Here is a 22,193-nt window from a genome sequence, read left to right as displayed (position 1 = left end):
CGACAGCTCAGGTAACTTAAAAATACGATGGGAATGACGTCATGAAGCTTCAATAAAAAGCAATTTTTTTGGTCTGTAACCTCTAAAGATTCTACGACGAATGCAATAGCACTGGGAACCAGCTCATGATTCTGACACTATAACACAATGTTTGTAACTGACCAGAACCGTTACACGACATTGATCGGTTTACTGCCACTTGGCTCACTCAGGACACATTCCTACTCTTAAACTGATATACACATACGAGTCTGCCTTGCATCGATTCCTAGCCCAAGTTTACTTCCCACAACAACAATTCTACATCTCTCTCTCTCTCCTACAACCCCACCACTGAATGTACGGATACGTTCTTCCACGAATTCTGGAACATTGAGCAGAATACATGTTCATACCCTTTTGAATTAAAGTCTCAATGAGATTATCTAGACTTTTTTTTTTTTTTTTGCGGGACTCTCGAAAATGAACATTCCGCATAGTACTTCTTTTGTTGTTGCCCAGCGGGGCTGCCAGCCCTCAGTCACTGTCACGTACTAGTGTTTCAATGGGTATTCCTCCCTTCAGAAGAGTAGACCAATCAGGGTTCGGGTTTACCAAAAGGAAACGAGGTAAGAGGATTGGGAGACAATGTGATCTCCATGAGAGAAGGTGACAGACCTGTGTGGGGACCAGCGCTGGTAAGAGTTGGCCTTCTGTACGCCTCACAAGTTAATAATCTTATGTCCTATTCCGTATGCACTACAAGCAAGTTCCGAAAGGCACATGATTCAGTACCACTGAACGACCCACATTAGGATTTGCAAATATGTTTCATCCATATCGAATTAAATGATAGAACATATTCTATTGCTACAGCTGGCCGATGTTGGGATTGTTCAGTGGATCTTGAAGAGTAATCACTATGGTAAAAAATACAGACAATATCAGAACCCACAACAAATGAGCTGCACATTACCCAACAAACATGCCTGTCTGGTAGAGGTACATTAAAAGTTGAGAATTCTATGTCACATATGGAGTGGATAAATACACTTGTTTTTTGGGTTGTGAAGTTCATGTCTCCAGGTTTAAGCAGGTGAAAAGATACATTCCCTTAAGGTTTTCCATCATTATGTTTCTAATTATTCTTAACTATGTTAAGTTGTACCGAACAACAAACACATTAGCTGGCAGAATGGCTGACTGGCGGCCTATTCGATAATCATATGTAGGTATGCAGCCTCACCTCATGCATCCACACTATCAGTTAAACCATTTATTGTTAATTTTGTATAGGTCCATATGGTTCCAAACTCTAAAACACTGCAGCTGTGGGACACATTACATGCATCCCCAAATATTGTCCCCTAGTAATTTGACACTTCACGCGGCAAAATGCTGTGTCGAAACCCAACTCCAAAATAATAGATGCCAGGGGGCGAATTAAATGGGCTACACTGTCCAGACAAAAGAGTGAGTGCACAGTTCAGCCAGGGCAACATCATTTTAAGAGGCAACAGTAAACAAACATCCTTATCAATCGACAGCTATCACACTTCGCACTGCTATTAAGCAGCAGTGTGTCATCTAGTGACGCCACACTCCCAGTTTCGGTAAAGCTGTATTTACCTGCAGTCAGCTCCATAAGAAGTCAGCGTGTAATTGTGCATAATTATACCACTTGTTCGACAAAGAACTGACATTTATAAGTCTCTACTACCAGGCAGCACAAGCTTTCTTTTAGGCAAAAAGATCAGTTGACATCTTCCAGTTAAGGCTCCCTGTTTTCCGTTTTTACTGATTTTTACAGATAAATACAGGCAGAAAATTCATTTTCTTGTCTGTATTTATTTTTAAATGTGGATAAAAACGGAATTTGAGTTGCTTTTGAGTAATTCTAAATACTGTCTACCATGACTGGCATGCCAATAGATGTGTGGATTGGTTGCATATTTTCATATAAGTGCACCGATTTATCTTCTGAGGGTGTTCACAGCACTGAAACCAAGCAGACATTCAAGCATGAGTGCATATTAATTGGTTAAATAATTGTGGAAATATACGAATTTCAGCTTGATTTTTCCACAAATCACAAAATAAATATGGAACCGGGAGCCCTACCTCGTATACATATAGCCCTCCCACTAATTACCATTGGATGGCTGCATTGTCACTCTCGCTGGCTTTACCTCGTGACCTTTCTTGTGCGTGTCCCTCCCCTGGAGCATTGCTGCATTATCTGTGTCTTCCTGCTCCTCAATTTTCAAGCACGACGTTTTGCTGTTTGGTTATGCACGCCACAAGAATGCATGGGTTTTCAGCTGTCACTGCTGTGTACTTCTCTTGCCTCTGTCACTTTATTTTATTCTTCTTTAACCACATCGCTGCTGTGGTTATTTTTCCCCTGTGCTGGAAAGTGTCATTTTGCTTTATCCATGACGAGCTCAGCTCGTCATCAGCACAGCTCAACTGTGCCTCATGACGAGCTGAGCTCGTCATGAGCATGGAAGGGGTTAAGCATTCTGCATTGCTGTGGGGCAGTTGTACAGCATCACTGAAACCATTGGCAAAGTCAGTCAGCCCAAACGAGAGACCTGCTGGCTTTGCCAATACCCGTTTTAAATTCTATCCTTAGCGCTCCAGGAAATAAAGCAGAAAACTTCCGGATCCTACTGAGAATTCGTTTTATAGCTGTCTTCAAGTTCACAAGCTCACTGGGCCACCATCCAAAATGTCTGGCATTAAGTTGGTCTGGCGGCTTTCGATGCAGCAGCACCCATTTTCCAGTAACTCAGCAATCTAAGTAACGTTGGCAAGGGGTAGAGATACTCTGGGCCGGTTCGCTTGGAGAGCCAGCAGTGCTCTTGCTCTTTAATGCATTGCGCCATATATATTTCAGCTGCACAAAATAAATTATTATCCTTTGCATAAAATTCTCAATTTTTCATTCCAGTCTCCCAGTTGCCCTAACGAAAGAATCACGTAAAACAGTGCACCAATGTTCAGCTTTCTAATCTCATGGAACTCTGTACCCAGAGGTACAATATTAGGCATAGTTACACAATTATGAATAAACACTGTCTACAGTTAGTGCCACAGAGGCACCAGAAGAGGCCATGGTAGGGTATAGAATCATTTTTACTCTCATGAATAGCAATGATTCTGACAATGCCCAGGATACAAAGGTAAAAACAACCAATGATGGACGGAATGTTGTACAATGGCAAAACATTCACCCCCGGTCACAGATCTGGGTTTAATCCATCATTATTTTGCTCATCACACCACCCCAGTTCAGACATGGCCATATGCAAATCAATCTTGACCATGTGCCTCATGGGAACAGTCCAGCCCGTACTGCCAAGCCATGTCTTTCCTGGACCGGAATCAAGCATCCTAGGACCGGTTTCTGGCTATCAGCCGTCATCAGCCAGGATAGCTTGATTCCAGTGGCATGGAGAGCATGGGACTCACGTCTGAGCATACCCATCCCACTCGGGGTGACAAAAGCAAAAACAACAAATGATGGATGGAATGTTGCACAATGGCAAAACATTCACCTCCAGTCCAGATCTGGGTTTAATCCATTGTTGTTTTGCTCACCACACCACCCCAGGTCAGAAATGGCCATATGAAAAATCAGTCTTGACCCTGTGCCTCATGGGAACAGTCCAGTCCGAACTGCCAAAGGTAGACAGTTTTTTATGATATATACTACTCAGTGGCTTAGCAATGAGGCTGGAAACACATTCACTGCCACCCATTCACTTACAACTGCACACAAACTCACAGCCATCCTTTCACAATCAATCACTCAAACACATCCATTTTCAAGTGCACAAACATACACCCACCATTCACAAGCGAAAACACGTGCACATACCCACTCACAGTGTGCAGTCACGCACAGATACACATCCATTTATCCATAAACACATACATGTAAAATTCAAAAAGCACTTATCGGGATTCAGCGTTGACATCGGGTGATGGGAGGGATCAGCATAAAGAAATGGCCTTGATGGTTCCTGGAGTCCTCAGGAAAGGAAGGGATTGACGGAGTATCCTGACATCTCCTCTCATTGGCCGAGCTTGTCGTGGGTCAGCCCATGAGAGGAGCACCTTCCCTAACTCACCACCACAGAGTGGAATGAGGTCAGTGAGAGTTGCTGACCTCTTCGCACCCAGAGTCTTTGATAGTTAGTATTAGGCATTTCAAGGCTTAAAGCTGAAGCACTCAAGTCTGATTCTATCAGTGGCACTCACCCCTCATCATGAGGGGGACGACCCCAGAGTGCTTTGCTGAGCTGATGAGGTCATGCCATCAGGACTGTGAAATCCTTAGCCCGGCAAGGCTTGCTCAGGCTGTCAGGCACCTGTGCATTAGCTCGTTTTATAGCACCTGGCTGCTGACTCAAACACAATGAGTATCTATCTGTCAGGCTGACCTTTGCTCAACCAAATAGACTCATCATGCTTGCTAAATGGAGGGAGGCGGGCCACTCAGCCCTTACCCCCAGGCCTCGCTTGCATTTTCAAACCTTATTTGTATCATTAGATAGCTGTGCTCTATTCACATCGAGAAGCAGCCTTTAAGAGGACAATAATTTAGCACTATATTGGTACCTTCAACTCTTGTCAGTAACACTACATTTAAGAACATATTTCAAATCAAAAGGCTTTTGTGGGAATTTCAATAGTGTGAAAGAAGCCTGGTATCTCTTGACATATTCTGTTTTTTCATAAAATCACAGCATTTTAAGATGAATACTTCTTTATTATATCCTGCTACTATTCAGATGTTATGCATGCAGCATTCCTTACCGTTCTGAACATCCAGTACATGATGTTTATCCAACGTCCAACCACCCATGTTGGAGGCGTCCAGTTCATAGCCTTGCAAAACTGCTGTTCTCTTTTCCCACAATGTCAAGTCCAGGCAAGATTCGTATTCATAACCAACAGATACTGAAATGAAAATGTTTTAGTTCAACCCAGAGGGTGAAGACAGAGTTACACATTTCACTAAGACGGCTTTATAGTCACACTGTAAATAGACATGCCCATTAGAAGTAGAAATTGAAATTATCAAGGCTTCTGTCTTTAGGTTATTCAACATTTTTGTTATTATGAACTAGCCTCATTGTAAATCCAACATCTTTCAGTATTACAGCAAAAAATCATTCAAGAAATTTAGACAAGAAATCCTACTTAAAATAGAGATATGACTAATGCATTGTAAAGAGAAGGTGGGCAGCAAGCAGAGATATCACAAATAAGCATGTGATCAAACCGCTTCAGAGGTGGCTAGTGGACAGAGACCGAGAGTTGCCCAGTGGCAATTTGGTTGCATTTTAAGATGTGCCAATGGACTACGTCTGGGTTCCAACTGACTTGGACACCATACAATCTTCAACATCTTGAGGACTGTTATTGGCAGTCTCAAAGGAAAGTCTAAGAATTGCGATGGCACAGCGTTGAAACACATTCTAAAAGAAAGCCTGTCCCGGCAGCACTGAGGTGCAAAGCTAGGCTTTGTTTTTTTACCCAGTGGTTAAGTGAATGTGTTCATTAACCTTCGGGTCATCTTAATTGTGTACCACAAGCAAAGTCGAGTGAGCCCTTCAGTTAAGATGCTGTGACCAGCTGACAGCTTGCTGCACCAAAAGTTATTGTTGTAATTAGGTTTCACCGAGGCTAATAGTCACAAATGCTCTCAAACATAATTAGGCCAACCACTGTGTATTAGTCTAATATCTGGAATGTAGAATTTAAGTGCATGCCAAGAAATCTGTAGATACCGGTGAACTGAGGGTTACAACACATGCTGTTACCATTGGCTGGAGGCACTACCTAAATGCGGTTAAGTACAACACCTACTGTGTCACACGTACAGTACGAGTGACATAAAATAATAACACTATTCCATCTGGATGATTGCACGTGTCTGGCAGGTTATCACTTCGGTTGGATTAGTTGTTGTCATTCGTTTCATGTCATCATATTTTGGACAACTCACGCTAATGTTCTTCCCTGTACCGATTTTGGACTTTAGTTGTATAAATCATGAATATTATTTACTGTACGTATCTACAACATTAGAACACCGACATATTCATTAGTAAGTTTGCATGCTAAAGAGACTTTAATCCAAAATGTACGGCCAGCTGGTAAATAAGTCTTAATTTATATTTAGCTTTATTTTTCATGCAATATTTTCAGTTGCCTCTGGAAGATACATATATTTAACCTACCAACAGCTTCGGAAAGGCCGTAGACCTTCTGGTTATAGGCATCCGTCTTATCCCATATGAAAGTGTAGGACAAACTGGGCGATGCAGGAAACCATTTTTGGAAAAGTCTCCCTACTACTGCAACCATAAGGTGAACTTTCATTAGGTTGAATGGAATAACCGCATGCGTCATAGTGATCTTGAGAACAGACTTGTATCCTGCTGCCCTAGAGCTTAGGTAGGAGAGTTTCAAGTCAGTTCCAGGGATGGTTGTCTCTTCATGAAGCACCTACAAGCAAATTCACAGTAAAACATTAAGACGACATTCTACAGCAAAAACATTCTATAAAGAACCCCAATTATTTATTATACATAAAAAGACACCAATTGTAGGGTCTCAAATTTGCTTGGCAATACCAAGTTTCCCACAAGTCCTGCATCTCATAACATGTGCTCCAGACATTGGTAACATGTTAAACAGTGATCTGATGAAGATTACTTTGACATAATTACTCAAGGCCTGGTGTGGTGCCGCGGCCAGGGCGACTGACTCCGGAAGCTGGGGATCACGGTTCGATCCCCGGCACCGGAGGCAGATTAGCTCAGCACCATGCGACTCTGGGCAATAGCTCGCTTAATCTTTCCGACGGCCCCCAGCGCCTAGAAACCCTAACGGGTGATTGTGCACTTTACAAATGTGGATTATTATTATTATTATATTATTATTATTATTACATCAACCTCAAGACAGGCTGATGTGTTTTTGCAGTCATATTTGGAATTTAAAAAGTACTAAATCAAGTTTCAAAACCCATCATAGTGTAGCAGACCAACTGGAAGGAAACAGATGGCAACAACTTTGTAATACATGGTTTTGATAAAGATGCACTGGCAAGTTCACAGTAAGTACACCTGTTTTGACTATCTCTTTCCTTCATAGAAAATAGTGGAGGACAAAGGTTAGGCACAGTGCAGGGTGGAACCACTGGAAGGGTTGGGGAGCCAGGACAATGGAAGATGAGGACAGGATAGACTTAAGTTCAAGAAAGGCAGTGCATGCGCTCTTTGGGGGTGAGGGCTAGAAAAGGGCACATGAAGTGACAGGGGTAAAAGGAAACACAGGGAGGAGGGTGGGAGCTGGGCAGTGACAAAAGGAGTGGGGTGACAGAGCCAAACAAAACGCTAGTGGATGCGAACATAGGCATGAGATCAGTATGTGTAGAAATGGAGGCAAAAGAGGTGTTCTCCAGTGGAAATCATATTTAAAAAAATCCATGGTGGGATCAGGGTGCAACACGATTCACAAGTTCTCCTACGCTGACAAGTAATAAACAAGACAAGTGCGGAGGAGAAGAGTGCAGCTGCAACATCAAACTGGCAATAATAGACCTGTAAAGCCTAATAAAATACAACAGCCATAAGACACAGGAGAAGAGAGGTCTATTGTGAGGGGAGGCAGGGCGGAATGATGAAAAATGCAATAAAACAAATTACTGATGAGTGATAGAAGGTGTGCTTAACTTGGCTCTCTCACTTGGAGACCCTGGGAGTTCCATGGAAATGTTACATTGACCTTGGAAGTTTCGCCTTTGAGTACAACTTGGCTCCGTGCCAATAGATAAATAAGGTCTCTGAGGAACAGTAGAACATTATCTGTTGACTAAAGATTCACAGACTGCCAGGGAGGCAATACAGACCGGCTGAGCAGCACCTGGCCCTGTTACGGAGGGGATGGTGTTTAACACGAATCCACCCGCTTCAGTACTTTGCAATTTGCTAATGTCCCTGCAGCAATGATCTATTCATTGGAAGGCAAAATATTTTAGCTACACAGGCAAAATACAACAAAACAGGGAGTACACACGCAGTTAATGTGTTCAGTCCACACCTTTTAACAACAATGCACCAACTGACTGTCAAGTGCAGCTCTAGGCATTACGTTATCACTGCCGTGCCACAAATCCTTCAGCTAAATTATACATTGTGAAACCAAGTTCTGCAACACAAAACCTGCAATTGTATCACAAACTTTGGAATCTTTCAAAGAAATAACCACAGATGGACCGACCCATAGGGACAGCTCGAACCTTCTTTTTCTGTGGTGTTCCAAGACAAGTTATGTTTTTTTAATTATTCCTACTAAGCAATGACATTATATTCCCTTTATGCCTTTCTGTGTTGTTTAAGTTCCCTCTCTGATCCTGCCTACTTTTTTGCTCTGTGTCTAATTTCTTCATTGTTTAACAGCAGCATATGTGTTCCCACCAGCACGCAGGGTCACCCAGCTTCCTCCAAAGCCACCGCGGAGCTGGCAAACAAGTGGGCCTTGCGTGCCCTCTGACTGAGGCTGTCACTCGCCTTTCCGCAAAGATGCCGCCCCGCGACTTATCCGGTCTCTAGGAATCAGGAGGTCACGTTTAAGCTCTGGTCTGCCTTGCTCGTCAGTGCGCTGTAGCTACCAGGATCCCAATGGGTCAGCCTCGGTTGTTCCTTTCTGGAACGATTAGCGTTATTCTCCGAGGATAAACAACTCGCCGGAGGTAAGTCTCTAACAACTAACTTTTTATATCTCAAATCAATTTGAGGCTAAATTCATTCGGATTGGTGTTTTTCCGCCAGTCGAGCTTGAATGACTACCAGCGCTGTACCGCTTACAATGATGCCCTAACATTTGTGGTGGACTTTCAGTTCTAATATCAAAGGTTATATATAAAGGCACTCAGAGGCTGCAAGGTAGATGAGCAGAGCAGAGATACAAAATGGCTTTCCTCGCAGAGGGAAACGGGAGAACCATTCTGATCCCAAGTTCAGTTATTGTTGTTTTCCAGAAGATGTTTTGCTTGACTTTTGGACTGAGTGGATTTCTGTCTTCGAAGGACTGGGCTCAATCAACAAAAAAGCAATCACCTTAATTTGCCCTGAAGAGTTCAATTCCAGATTAGAATTTAGAATGACACAATGCAGCTACACGTCAGCCCTTGGAGCTACCAAGTGCTCTTGACTTGGACACGCTAACCTGAAAGCAATTGCAAAGCAAAATAATTGAAGATATTGCTTCTGTTGGGAAATAGGTTCTGTTTTACATGAACCGCAGTAACACAATGCAACAAAACAGTACTTTTAGTATGTCATGCCGGACCGCTGTGAAAAGTACAGGGCTCCCTGAAACCAGGAGAGTACAAGCACTGAAGCTGTCTAGCTCAGAATTATTTACTTTTATGTTATTCCTCAGACAGTGCTGCCATTGTGAATTGGAATTATATTTAGTGCATTTCATCCTTTGGTTTATTCTCATTTTATTACAGCTGTACACAGCAGCGTAGCCCACACTCCATACTTTAAGCGCTAGCATTATTCAATAGCATTCCGTCCAGTAGCCTTTTTCATTTACTTTCTCTGATCTTGAGGCTGATGGAGGAGCCGGAGGGCCCAACCTATCACAACAAAGTGATTAAAGCTTTATAAACCAATGATAATGCTTCGCGTTCCTCAACATATTCCTTGTGGTATGCACAAGACCACAAGGAATGCTGTGGCAAAGCTGGGCCTTCAGTGATGGGTATTCAGTATGAGGGGAAGGTATTAACAGATATACCAAATCTTATCCAAGGACTACTGTAGCCCATCTGCATGGTCATTTCATGTAGTAAATAATTACCACCAATCATTCTATAAGAATACCTTGCCATTCTCCATTAGGTTTTAACTTTTCTATAATTGAATGTGAATTTTATATTGGAATTTTGATATCCAGAATGTAAATGAGGAACAAAAGTCACTCCCTTTGCTTTTCTTTTTGTCTGACAGCTATTGCAACCCCCATTTTGAAGAAGGGAGCTGTAGGTCTTCCATTTCTTCCGTTCTTTATTTTGAATAGTTACAGAGCTAGTCCCCTTCATCCCCAAACAATTCACATGTAGCTCTGAGCTAAGCGCGAGGCCTGCTGGTTTCTTGCACTGCAAGCAGTAAAACATCCCTAAGCACAGTGCAGATTGTCTGGCCAAACATCACTCTGCAAAATGACTGTGTATTTAACAAATCGATGGCACTGTTGTGCTGTCCTCACTCAGACATTTTAGCTCCTAGCGGTTCAGGATACTCAGGGAGGTAATACTGTTTTAAGAACATTGACAGAAAAAAAACACATTTTATGAACACAGCCAAACTAATTAAATGACTTGGCAGCTGTCAATAATAAATTATTTGCTTCACAATATCAAACTACAAAACAGAGAAAAGAACTTCACCAAAATGGAAATGATCAACCAATTGTAGACCAAAAATGACTTAAAACCAAAAACCAAGTATTAATTCCTTATGACTACCTGACTAGAAAAGGCAGCAGAGATTTATTTTCACACATGACGCCAATATAAATATAATGGGAAGTCAGACATGTTTCAGCTATCGAACTTGTGTGTGTGTAAATCAGAGGATAGTTTCAGAAAATGTGTAATGAACCATCACTGCGACAGGTAATTCATACTAATGTATTAGTAGATATTATCAGTAGACTTTTGTGGCTGACCAGCCTCAGTTACGGTTGTAAACTGATTTCTAAAGCTTCTAATGTTTTGATTATTACATACTAGTTATTGTTAATCTTTAATTACTTTATCTATTCCAGAAAAGTGGGTGAGAATACAGACGTATGGTCGTACCTGCGTCTCCGGTATGATTGGGCTGTCTTCGGGAGAGGACCTGAAGAAGGTCGATAAAGGTGATGATACAATGACAGGGTTTGGCCTCACAAAGCCACTGAGGTCACAGCTCGGGATATCATTCTCTTCCTTCTTCATCACCAGAGTATCCATTACATAGAACACATTCCAGGGAATCCATACAGTGTGGTATTGTGTCAGGAAGGGTGCCCGTTCAAAGACCAGAGTTAGTGATGCTCCACCATTTGACACCAGGTCAAACCTGAGAAAACAAAAAATAGATTATGTAAGTTAAACTCTGACAGTGACAAACAGCTGCATCAGCACACGCCAGGAGGTCAACATCTTGATATATTTAGCTCTCTGTTATTAGAGTTACCCTGTTATAAGACTCAACGAACTGTGCTATGAATTGGGTTTTGGAATGCATGACACTGCATTAACATTCTGCACTTTGATAGCAGTGCTGACAGACCAGCTCAACAATCAACACAAAATTAGCAATGACTGCATCCATGAATGAAGTTCCACCATCATCCAGCACAGAGTGCTGCCACTGGGGATGCCATTGTGCATGTATATATTTCCTAAAGGAAAAGTGAAAAGTGTTATTCTTTAATGCATCTTAGCTAAATATACCCACATTTCTCACCGCCAATGAGGATTGAGGCCTGAACTTTTAGCCGAGGCATCACAGGTTTTTTTTATCACTGGACGAAATAAGCAAAAAAACAAACCCCATCTGTCAGCGAAAGCACACAAGAGTGATTTGAAATTGTAATGTGCCATTACTTTAAAAGGCATTGAAAAATATTTTCTGTATTAACAATATATTGTATTTTTGTGTGATGAATCCAGAAGGGAATACATGCATCTGCTTTCCTTTATAACACTACAGCCTGTTTTTCACACGATTCCCACCTTTTAGAAACAAAATATAAAGCTAGCTTTTTTGCATCTCCCCTACCTGCATTCCATAAGTAGCTGCGAAGAAGCCCTTTTCCCTTGTGGTTCGCTGTGTGCTCCTACTTTCTTTAACATTAGAGTTGGTTCTAACACTGTACCCTCTTATAAAAAATATGCCAGTAAATTGGTCACCTAGTCAATGATCCCTGCTAACCTGCTCTGGGTAGGTTTAAAAGTGAATGGGATATGACTACATCTGACAGAATGAAAACAAAAACAGAAGTGATCCATTCAAGCTCTTCCCACGTTCAGGAAAGTCCACGTTTCTGTCTCCTCAATTCCACTTTCATCTGTAGCATCTTGGAAGATATTGCAACAATTCGAATAGGACCGAAAATCTTCAGAGATGGTAGCTAGTAGAGCAGGCAAAGATCAATAATAAAGGGAAAGAACCGAGAAGGCTTATTTCAGAGCCTAAGAACCTCAAAAACACACTTTGTTTACTTCCAACACTGCAACCCAAATGTCTACTAGTTTCAGTTTCCTTGAGCCAAGAATTACAAAGATATGATCTGACATTTAGGACAGGCACGAAGAACTATTTTACTGGAATAATTGGCATGATTGGGCACTCGCTTAGCTGATTAACTCAACAACGTGTGTGCAGCATATCAACAGAGCCATGCATGGTGGCATGCAAAGTCTGCATGAACCCCTTCACCTTATACCTCTGAATTGCTGAATGCATCGGTCTACATGACCATGAAAAATGCAACAATATCCATCCGGGAGAAACCATTGACAACCTTTACAAAGTTGCCATATTATCTACCTCATTCTAATATCTCATGTTAAAGTTAAATCACATAAGGAGGGGTGACAAAAAACTTCAAAACTTCAGTGATAAGCACAACATTCACCGCAATCAAAATTAACAATCAGGGTCCAGACAACCCTCACCTCACCCAGGTGTACAGAATCTGTTTTGGTTCCATATAGGGACCTCTTTTACTAGATGGATGCAGACCAGGCGTTAGTGGTAATGCTGCTTGGATAGGTGAAAAAGTATGATACAACCAAACACAGGATCAGTCTGGCAAAACTGGTCATGGTCTAGCCCCTCCTCTTAACCAGATGTAGCAGGGTAGGATTAACTCTACAAACACCCACACGATACTAATGAGCTCAGAGTCACTGTACATAGCTGTTAGGCCACTTACATTTTTATCATATTTATAAAAACAAAGCTTTTATAGGATTCATCATAGGAAATGTAGCCTATCTCTGAAAATAGGGATATAATCATTACAGGCATTCTACTTAATGATCATTTCGATTCAAAGAGTTTGAGTTTCAAAAAGTTCTAATCCGTGGGAGACAGTATTATCAATCAAATTTAAATGGGAATAATGATAAGCAATCCATAATTACAACAACTGCACGTTGGCAACAAATACTGAGACAGTGCTTTATTTGTACCGGTGTTTTCTGCGCTCGGCACCTATTTGTCAACACTGTTAATGCAAATCCACCACATAGTGGCGTTGTGTATGTACATTTTCAGCTAAGTTCAATAGTGGACCATTTAACTTTTTTTTTTTATATTTATTAATTATAAAACTCGGACTAATTTAAACTGAAGGTTAAAATTACAAGTGTTGCACCAAATGCCCAGTGGACCCATGTGAAATATCTTGGGTCCTGGCACATAATTTTTGCAAATTAAGCACTGCTTTGAGATAAGACAAATAAAGGATTTAGTAAAGGATCACATAGCTTTAAAAGACAAAAACTAACAGTGTCTCTTAAAAACATCCAAATTTGTCAATTAATCAATGCTCATTTGGGAACAAATGCGTGTTGAGCAATCAATAATATTCTTTTACTACACATTAGATATGGGGAAGATCGAAGTCTTGTAGCAATATAGCAGAGGTAAGTTTCATAGAGACATAACATAACGTGTATTTGTAAAGAACACATTCACCCAAAGGATATCTTGGAACTGAATAACAGATATTTATTGCTATCTAACTCAATGGTACTCATTTTATCAACGTCACTCAGAAGGTTGAAAGGCTATGTGGACGCGCTGGAATTTGAACCTGTGACCATGAAGTCAAACACAAGCCACTACAGTGGACACATTAGTCCACTAAGACACCAGACCCGGCCTTTGAGAGGCAGCCCCGATGGCATTCAAATAATTTGCATTGTGGTATTCCCCATACAACTGTTAACTTTACAGCCTCTAAAGAAACTGTAGCACAATGTCAGACTACATACTTCATGGAGATTGAACACAATCACCAACATTGAAACAACAAATCAAAATCCACTCTTTGTTCTCATGGTGCTTCTGGACACAAAAGCAAGGAAAGTTTGTGTCATAACAGAGTTTAGTGGGCTCCCATATGGTTGTGTCACCTACAGGGAGCATCTAGTGTGAATGCCATTTGCGTAACATAGGAGTATTGTTAGTGATAAAATTAGCTCTATTTGTCCGCTTTATTATGGAAACTGGTGGGAAGTAGTACATTTCTGCGATCCCTCTTTGTCATAAGATGAAATGTCAACAGTAGTTAACATTGTGCTGCTTTTGTCGAACAGTATTTTCTGTACTGAGATCGTGGAATGGGGTTGTGAGAAATCTGTAGTAGATTGGTTACTAGAATTTGCAAAAGGATGCAAGCATTCAAATATATTTGTGTAGGGAATCCACCTTTTCTGTGTGGTCACCCCAGATAGTTTGCCTTTTGCTGGACCATATATGTTTACTGAATTTAGAACTCTGTACACTATACCCTTGCTACCCAATAGTGCAGTGCCTGTGCTTCCCCTTTAAACAAGGTTGAATTGGCATCTCCTAATTGGTATAGTTAACATGCCTGTAAGTCACTTGTATATGGTACAAAATGTACTCAGGCCCTGGAAGTTAAATGCCACATGTGGACTGCAACACTTTTTGTGCTATCCACTTCAGTGGCAGTGCAAACATGGCTTCATGCCTCCCATTATAGCAGTGTGAACCTGCAATTCGCCCTGTCAAATAAATCTTAATAGCTCAAATCTTCTGGTTCAATATTAACAAGTCACCTTATATATGTGCCTTGTATCTAACGAGGCAGGTAGAATAGCAGTTAAAAGTAGGTCATGTAGTACTTTAATGTTAACATATCCTTACAGGCACTAGTACCCAAAAGCTATTTTCACTGTGGCAGGCCAAACTGTTCTATGTAGAAAGTCACAGTACAGATTAAAATACTATTACAATATCTTGTGAATGGGTCCTGCTAGAAAAAGAATCAAACAAATATTTGTAGTAGTTATCAAATGGCCAATTCAATGGTAAAGTTGTATTTTTAATAAATGTTAAGGAAAAATGTACAGTAAAAAAGGTTCCTTTTCACTGCCTGAAGTTCTTGGAGGGTAATTTGTATTGCCTCTCCTGTTTCTCCCAGCCAGTACACCCTGGCTGCAAAAAATTAGCTGCGTTCTCAGATTGATGGGGGCGGAGATGATTGTAATAATGCGCTTCCCGCTGATGAGTTCAGACAGTGCAACTGCAGACACATTTCTACTAATGAGCGATGAGGGAACAGTTCTGATATTTGCTGAGAGTCCTTACTTAGATCTCAGATGGTAAGTATTTCTCATGACAAGTTATTCTGCCAGGCGTTATTGCTCCTAGACAGAGATGGATGCACATTTTTTTTTAATTTGGATGCTGCAACTTGCTGAGTTGAATACTGAGCAAGCATTTAATAATGCACACATGACAGAAAGATTTGAAAACATGTCCAAGCCACTTTCTAATACCGTGGCCCTGTAACAAAGGGGCAACTGATAGGTTTGAAGCAGGCAACCTGCAGTCACTCAAATTGCATCCGACTGCAAAAATCACAAGCTAAAAAAGGGGCCAATCCTGACATCGCACATATTATGCTCTATATGTATGTATGTTCATGGATGTGTGCAATGTAGTAAAGCAAAATCAACAAGAAATGAACAGTCATGCAGATCACAGTTTCTAAAATATTAATTTAGTCAGCTCCTTGTTTAAAGCAGTTTGGGAAACCAGAGTTAATATTCAAAAAAACAAAACTGTATTTATTAAAGAGCTATGTACTTCTTTACAAACTACAGCTTTCATTGATGGCACAAAGTGAAGGGCACACATACTTACATTCCATCCTGACGTGTGATTGTGTAACCGTAGTCTGGATAGTGCAAAAATGAGACATTCACGCCAATGAGTGGCGTCCCGTCGGCAGTAAGTACTTGGCCCCTTATAACTGATGCCAGACTGTAAAAGAAGTGGGAGGAGAGGACAGAGATTACATATTAGACTAGGGATGTGCTGTAAAATCCATTATGTATGTGATTTACAGAAAAGATTACAACAAAACTGGCAATCATTATCCAGCAAACTTGACTCTGTAGACTCCCACGCCACTGCCCGTTTGTAATGGAGCATTATCTGCATTTTAAGTGCTGTCTAGCATAACTTCAATCTTAATATCATGCAGTCTGTGCACAACTGGAGCCTTGAAATAACAACATCTTTGAAGTTTATATTCTATCACACAGAAAAGTACTCTTTTAAGCAGATTTCGAGACGAGTAGATCCACAAAGATCAAAAGGTCAACATTTGAATGACCTTCAAGAAAAAAAACTGCACAGAGCTTCTTTTTAAAATAATTGGATTTATGTAATTCACAGCAGGTGCAACAGTTCAAGCGCACATCAGTGTACTTTGCACAGTATCCACAGAGATTTGGAAATGCTGGTTTATTGGGTAATTTCCACCATCCATGTGGCTTCCTTATTATGAAAGTTACTAATATGCATTATGAGACAGACTTAGCTTGGGAAGCTCACTTGAAAGTGTCCTTTCAGTATCTATTAAATTGATGGCCCTCTAACTGTGATGACTTGAACCCAGAATTTACAGTAGTGATTAATCCAGTCTGCATTCTGTTACTAAACAAACTTTGCCAGGTCAAATTAATACATTGTTCCTTACTGTTTGTTGATCGGAAGTACAGAATGTAGTATCTGAATAAAGGTACAGCAGTGATTCGAAAGTCTCTGCTGACCACCAGCAAAACCTAGCAATTACAACCCTAGTGATGTATTGGTACAGTCACCTCTTATTGAAAGGGTTGTCACCGGGGATGGTGTGAGTGCTGTCTGGTCCAGTCAGGAAACTGATGCGGTCATAAAATGACCTGGCTGCCTGCAGGGAGGGCGACTGCTGGCTCTGGCTGATGATGTCTTGTGGGTCGGGGAGGCCGCGGCAATAGGGCTGGTTCTGGCAGGCGCTCTGCAAGCAGCAATCTGGATCCATGCAGTCGATTAATCCATCTGCGAGAAAAGGAGAGTGCAATCAAGTGTGTGAGTTCACAGTAGACAAGAAAGTCCCGACCCCTTAAAACAAGTGGCCGTTAGTGGGTCCTCACTTTTTGGTAAACGAAACGATCAACTCCCAGCCTTGATCCCCCAAATATCTGGTAATTCATTCACTCAAATGTATTTCAGCAGAAAATTTAAGAGGGTCAAACATTTGAACAGCAGAGAATTTTCGTTGCAAAACTAACAGATTGAGAATTCTGCTTTAGAACATAATTGACTCTGAGATGTAAACAGATTCTCACAATGTTAAAAATACCCTGTACATTTGTAGGAATGGCCGAGAGGTCCCTAAGGGGTAAGCATGTACTTTTCTCAGGAATATAAAATGTGCACAAAATGTACATGAACGGGCTATCTGTCCAGCTGCACCTGTTGTCATCACAAAGCTGGGTAGCGCTGGCCTGTTGGCAGAGTGAATAGATGCATCCATTGCAGAGACCTGTGTTTGACCACATGGTCACGAGACCACTCAGAATTGCGTTGGGTCGTAATTACGTAGCACCAAGAATCCCACTGGGGTGAAAGTCAGCGTTATACGTCAGTAACTTAGCACGGATGCCAGGGGCCCTTCGTGCAAGCAATTTAAAACGGCACCTTTGACTGCTCTGGGGGACGTAAAATACAGCGTTTATCTGGGTCCAATGGCCCATCGCGGTTCTGTGCCCCGGTGGCACTGCACCTGCTGCACCTACGGTAGCTACGCCCGTTACAAATACATGTTATAGGAGGCGACTCCATAGTAGCACTTAAATACATTTAGAACCCAGCCTCTGCCTACTGCGATTTATATTCAACTGTAGTTTCACTTTCTGCGGTTCATTCTGGATGCCCTGGAACCTGTGAACTCTGGAGCCAGCAACACTAACACACAAATTATGTTGACATACCCTCATACAAAGCACGAGCGGAGACACAGAAACGCCCACACGTTAAGACAGCCCATGACATACCCCCATGCACAAAAGTTACAGCCTGGATTTATTTAGAAGAGGCCACGTGCTGTGTGCGTCATTGCCAGAGCATCCTCCCACTTATAAAAAGATCGTACCGCCGCGTGCAAGTTCCGTGAATCACAATGGAGCCTGCCAACCCGCACACCGATTCCGAGCAACTCCCTCCCCTGGCTGGCATTTCCAAACTATTCACAGCTGACCTGCATCGGCCTTCGGTGGGCGCCTGCGCCTGGCACGCCAAGAGCCGAAAGAAGGCTCTGCGACTGCAGGTGTGTTTTAAACCATTTAAGTCCCCCTCGGGCACGGCCAAGGTGTCAGAGGCAAATGCTCATACTTAGCCATCCATCTTTGTTAGTTTATAAAAAGAAAGAGCACATCTGGCATGCAGTCTTCGGGTCATAAAGCGGCATGAGACGCGCGCCTTCTGAACTCATCAGCGGGGCGCGCGTTGTTACAATCCTCTGCGCGCCCATCAATCTGAGCGCGCAGCTCATTTTCCGCAGCCAGGGTGCAGGGCGCACTGTTTGTTAGGTTTCCATGGAGTTTATCAGCGACTTGCCCATGCGAGTGACGGATGGTTATGATCCTGGCACCCCGCAACTCCGGAAAGCATTTTTCATTTTTTTGTTGTCTGCATTTCAGCGCCCAGTGCTATTTAGTGCAGCTAATCTGGAGCAGAGAGTGCCAACAACACGGCCGCTCGGTGGAAGCGCGTCAGCAGCGGCTTGGGCACGTGCGTGCACGTGGACGCTCAGTGGCGCCCTCCTCCTCTGCACAAACACTGGCCGTGACTTCTACTTGGACGAGCCTGGCAGTCGCGCTTTAGAACAAAGCGAACAGCAGGAGGGGCTGTTCTTTTATTTTATACTGTTTGTTGTCTAGAGTTACTGCTTCATGCTGAGGGGGCGCTGGAAAGACATTTTCTACGGAGCAAAAAAGGAGACGCAGATTGATTTTCCATCAGGCGTGTAATCGTGCACTACGCCGAAAACTGAGCAAACTGTGCCAGGAAGTGTATGGCTGCCGATTGGCTAAGTAAGGCAGCCGAAAGATTGTGTCCCAGGTTTAGCGCCGTCTTTTGCACGAATAAAGTCGGGTCATGAATGGTCTATGAGCCTCGTTCCTGAAAAGGAAGGCGAGCATACATATAGGCATCAGGGTGGATCCCATTCGTTGATTGACAGCATGGGGCGGCATACCTATCAGTCTGGCTTGAGATCATGCTACAGTATGGACATCACACCCTTACACATCATAATCAAGAGCCCCTTGACCACAGATGAAGATGACCCCTGCCTCCTGATATTGCTGGGCCTCTCAGCTTCCTTCAACACAGGCACCCTTAAGTCTCGAATGGGATTCACCAGCAATCTCCTTCACTAGTTTCCCTGCTACCTTTCCAACTGACACCAGTTTGTTCAGAAGGACACTTTCAACCCTCAAAAGATCCCTATCGATGCCAGAGTCACCTAGGGCTCCAAATGACTCCTGTCATCTTCAACCTTTACATGGAGGCACTTATGGCCAGATGCAGCAAGCATTTTTCATCTTGCAAACGGGCCGATTTGCAGACTCGGCCCGTTTGTGATCGCAAAAAAATGCTTTTGCCATGCATCAAACCCAATTTTGCGATTCGGTAACCTGTTATCGAATCGCAAAATGGGTTTGCGATTCACTATTTGGAAGGGGTGTGTTTAGGGCGTCCTTTCCAAATAACGAATCCTAACGGTATGCATGAATGTTTTGTGACCATGAATGAGTTTGCAAAACATTCACATTTTACCACCTACTTCAATTAGGTGTTAAGACATTCGCAAATGGGAAGGGGTCTTTGTGAATGTTTGGAAAAGCCTTTTTAAGAGCAGGCAGTGGTCCCATGGACCACTGCCTGCTCTTTCAAAATGAAAAGAATACTTTGCAATTTACTTTTTGTAAAGCATCTTGTTTTCCTTTAAGGAAAAAGGGCTGCTTTACAAAAACAAAAACATTGCTTTATTTAAAAGCCATCACAGACATGGTGGTCTGCTGATCTCAGCACGCCACCATCTCTGTGATCTTTGCTATTCCTAGGGGTCGCAAATTGCGTCCTACCTCATTAATATTCATGAGGTACGTCATTTGCGACCCCTTAGGAATCGCAGAAAGTGTACTGCACACTTTCATGCATGCCGTTTGGCAATTCCCTAATTGCGAATCTCAAAGATTCGCAAAAGGGAATCGCAAACTTTTTTTATGCATCTGGCCCTTAGTGCCCTACTCACTTATAACACCATTAGGATTCACCTTTATGCCAATGATGCACAGCTTTACTCCAACGTTTTCCCTGCTTCAGACCATCAATGCCTCAAACATTGCATGGATGTCATCCAGACATGGATGTCCAGCGCCAACATGAAGCTCAATCAGGCCAAGACAAAATTCCTGTTATTTGCCAGGAACAATAAACAAGGAACAGTACAAACCTGGCTCAATGAGACATGAACCTGGACATGTTTGAAATCTAAATTTGACCAAATGCCAAATCACATGAATTTGCCATGGACACCAGCCTTACTCTCAAAAAACACATGGCCAATACAAGCATTGGCACAGCCAATAGGTCTCGCCTCTCGCCTCGGAGTGTGTGCATCACAGGCAAGCAGTTCCCCAAATGTGTTAGCATGTGTGCTTGAGCGAGGAATGAATGCTATTTGTTTTGAAAAGCATAGCAGAAGTTTGCCCTTTAAGCTTGTTTTTTTTGGCACTGAAAAAAAGTTTATAATAAAACTAAGGTTGTGGTTGAAGGGCAGTCGCAAATATTGTTTTAAGCTGTCCCACTTAATAAATGGAAGGCAGCATTGTCCAAGGTGTAATAAAGGTACATTTAAAGCTGAATGTGAATGTTTCCCCCATGATTGCTTTTTGGACACCTGTAAGCTATAAGTGATGGGTAACATTTTCCCATGTACCTTGCACACACACCATGTGTTTTGTGTAGCAACAACTATTGTTTAAAGCTGTTTAACAAAAGAATTGAAAGACAGCACTGTTCGAGGGGAATACCACTTAGGGCACATTTACAAGTAGCTAGTACCTCAGCTGCGTCATTTTTTTTTTGACACATTAGCGGGGCATTCTCTGCTCCACATTGCCCCATATTTACAAACCAACACATTGAGCCAAATGCGTCAATTTTTGTAGGCCTGCGTCATATTATACCTGCACTAGAACCGACTGTGCCACGCAGTATTTAATGTATGCAGGGTCGGCATTACCTTGTAAAAACCCACTTAGATCTGATGCAGTCAAGTTTCCAAGTTTGCACTGCAATGCTCTAAGCCTGAAATGCGTCAAAATTACGACTCCTCCTTCAACCCAGGCATAGGAATTGATGCAGTGGCTTTACAAGTGGAATCTCCTCTGTGTTTTGAAGCACAGCTGTTGTTGTGTCAGTCTTATGGCCAAATACATCAATGCGCCACATTTGGGCCCACAGATGTGTCAGTATTTCTAACGCATCCATGGATCCTTGCGCCATGGAGACCTGTACTGTAAATATGGAGCAGCCATGACGTCAAAAGGTTATTTGACGCAGGTGCAAGACATCTGACACATCGCTGGCGCAACGATGAATCAGTTCTTATAAATATGCCCGTTCGTTTGTGGTTGAGGTGCAGTTAAAAATATTTTTAAAGCTGTCCCACACAACAAATAAAAGGCATCATCATTCGAGTTGGAATAACGTTAAATGTAAAGGTGAAGACAAATGTTGGCCTCCTGGTCGCATTTTGGACACCCATCAGCTAAAATAAGTGAAGGGTAAAATTTTTCTGGGTACCCTGCACATAACCATTGTCTTTGCAGTCACAACTATTGTTTAAAGCTGTCTAACAAAATAATTGAAAGACCGTAATATTCGAGGGGAATAAAACTTAGTTTGTGGTTGAAGGGCAGTCGAGATATTGTTTAAAGCTGTCTAACTAAACAATTCGAAGGTAACGTTGTTCAAGGGGAATAATAATACTTAGGTCGTGGTTGAGATGCTGCCACAAATATTGATTAAAGC

The 22,193-nt window shown here is 42.2% G+C and overlaps 1 protein-coding gene across 3 annotated transcripts in view; it reads right to left on the bottom strand.

The window, feature by feature from the left end:
• TENM3 (teneurin transmembrane protein 3) overlaps positions 1 to 22,193 on the bottom strand; it is a 1,290,943-nt gene that overhangs the window by 82,372 nt on the left and 1,186,378 nt on the right. For all 3 annotated transcript variants that reach the window (XM_086962461.1, XM_086962463.1, XM_086962462.1), the window contains 5 exons: positions 16,931 to 17,147; positions 15,966 to 16,085; positions 10,874 to 11,135; positions 6,234 to 6,501; positions 4,804 to 4,947 (listed from right to left, as the gene is read on the bottom strand). In XM_086962461.1, coding sequence (XP_086818587.1) covers positions 4,804 to 4,947; positions 6,234 to 6,501; positions 10,874 to 11,135; positions 15,966 to 16,085; positions 16,931 to 17,147 — 1,011 coding nt within the window. The remainder of the gene's footprint in view (positions 1 to 4,803; positions 4,948 to 6,233; positions 6,502 to 10,873; positions 11,136 to 15,965; positions 16,086 to 16,930; positions 17,148 to 22,193) is intronic.

This window comes from Lissotriton vulgaris, chromosome 3_1 (assembly GCF_964263255.1).
Source record: "Lissotriton vulgaris chromosome 3_1, aLisVul1.2, whole genome shotgun sequence".
NCBI classification, from domain to species: domain Eukaryota; kingdom Metazoa; phylum Chordata; class Amphibia; order Caudata; family Salamandridae; genus Lissotriton; species Lissotriton vulgaris.
Note: the sequence above shows the minus strand (reverse complement) of the source record. Positions and strands in the feature narration are given on the sequence as shown.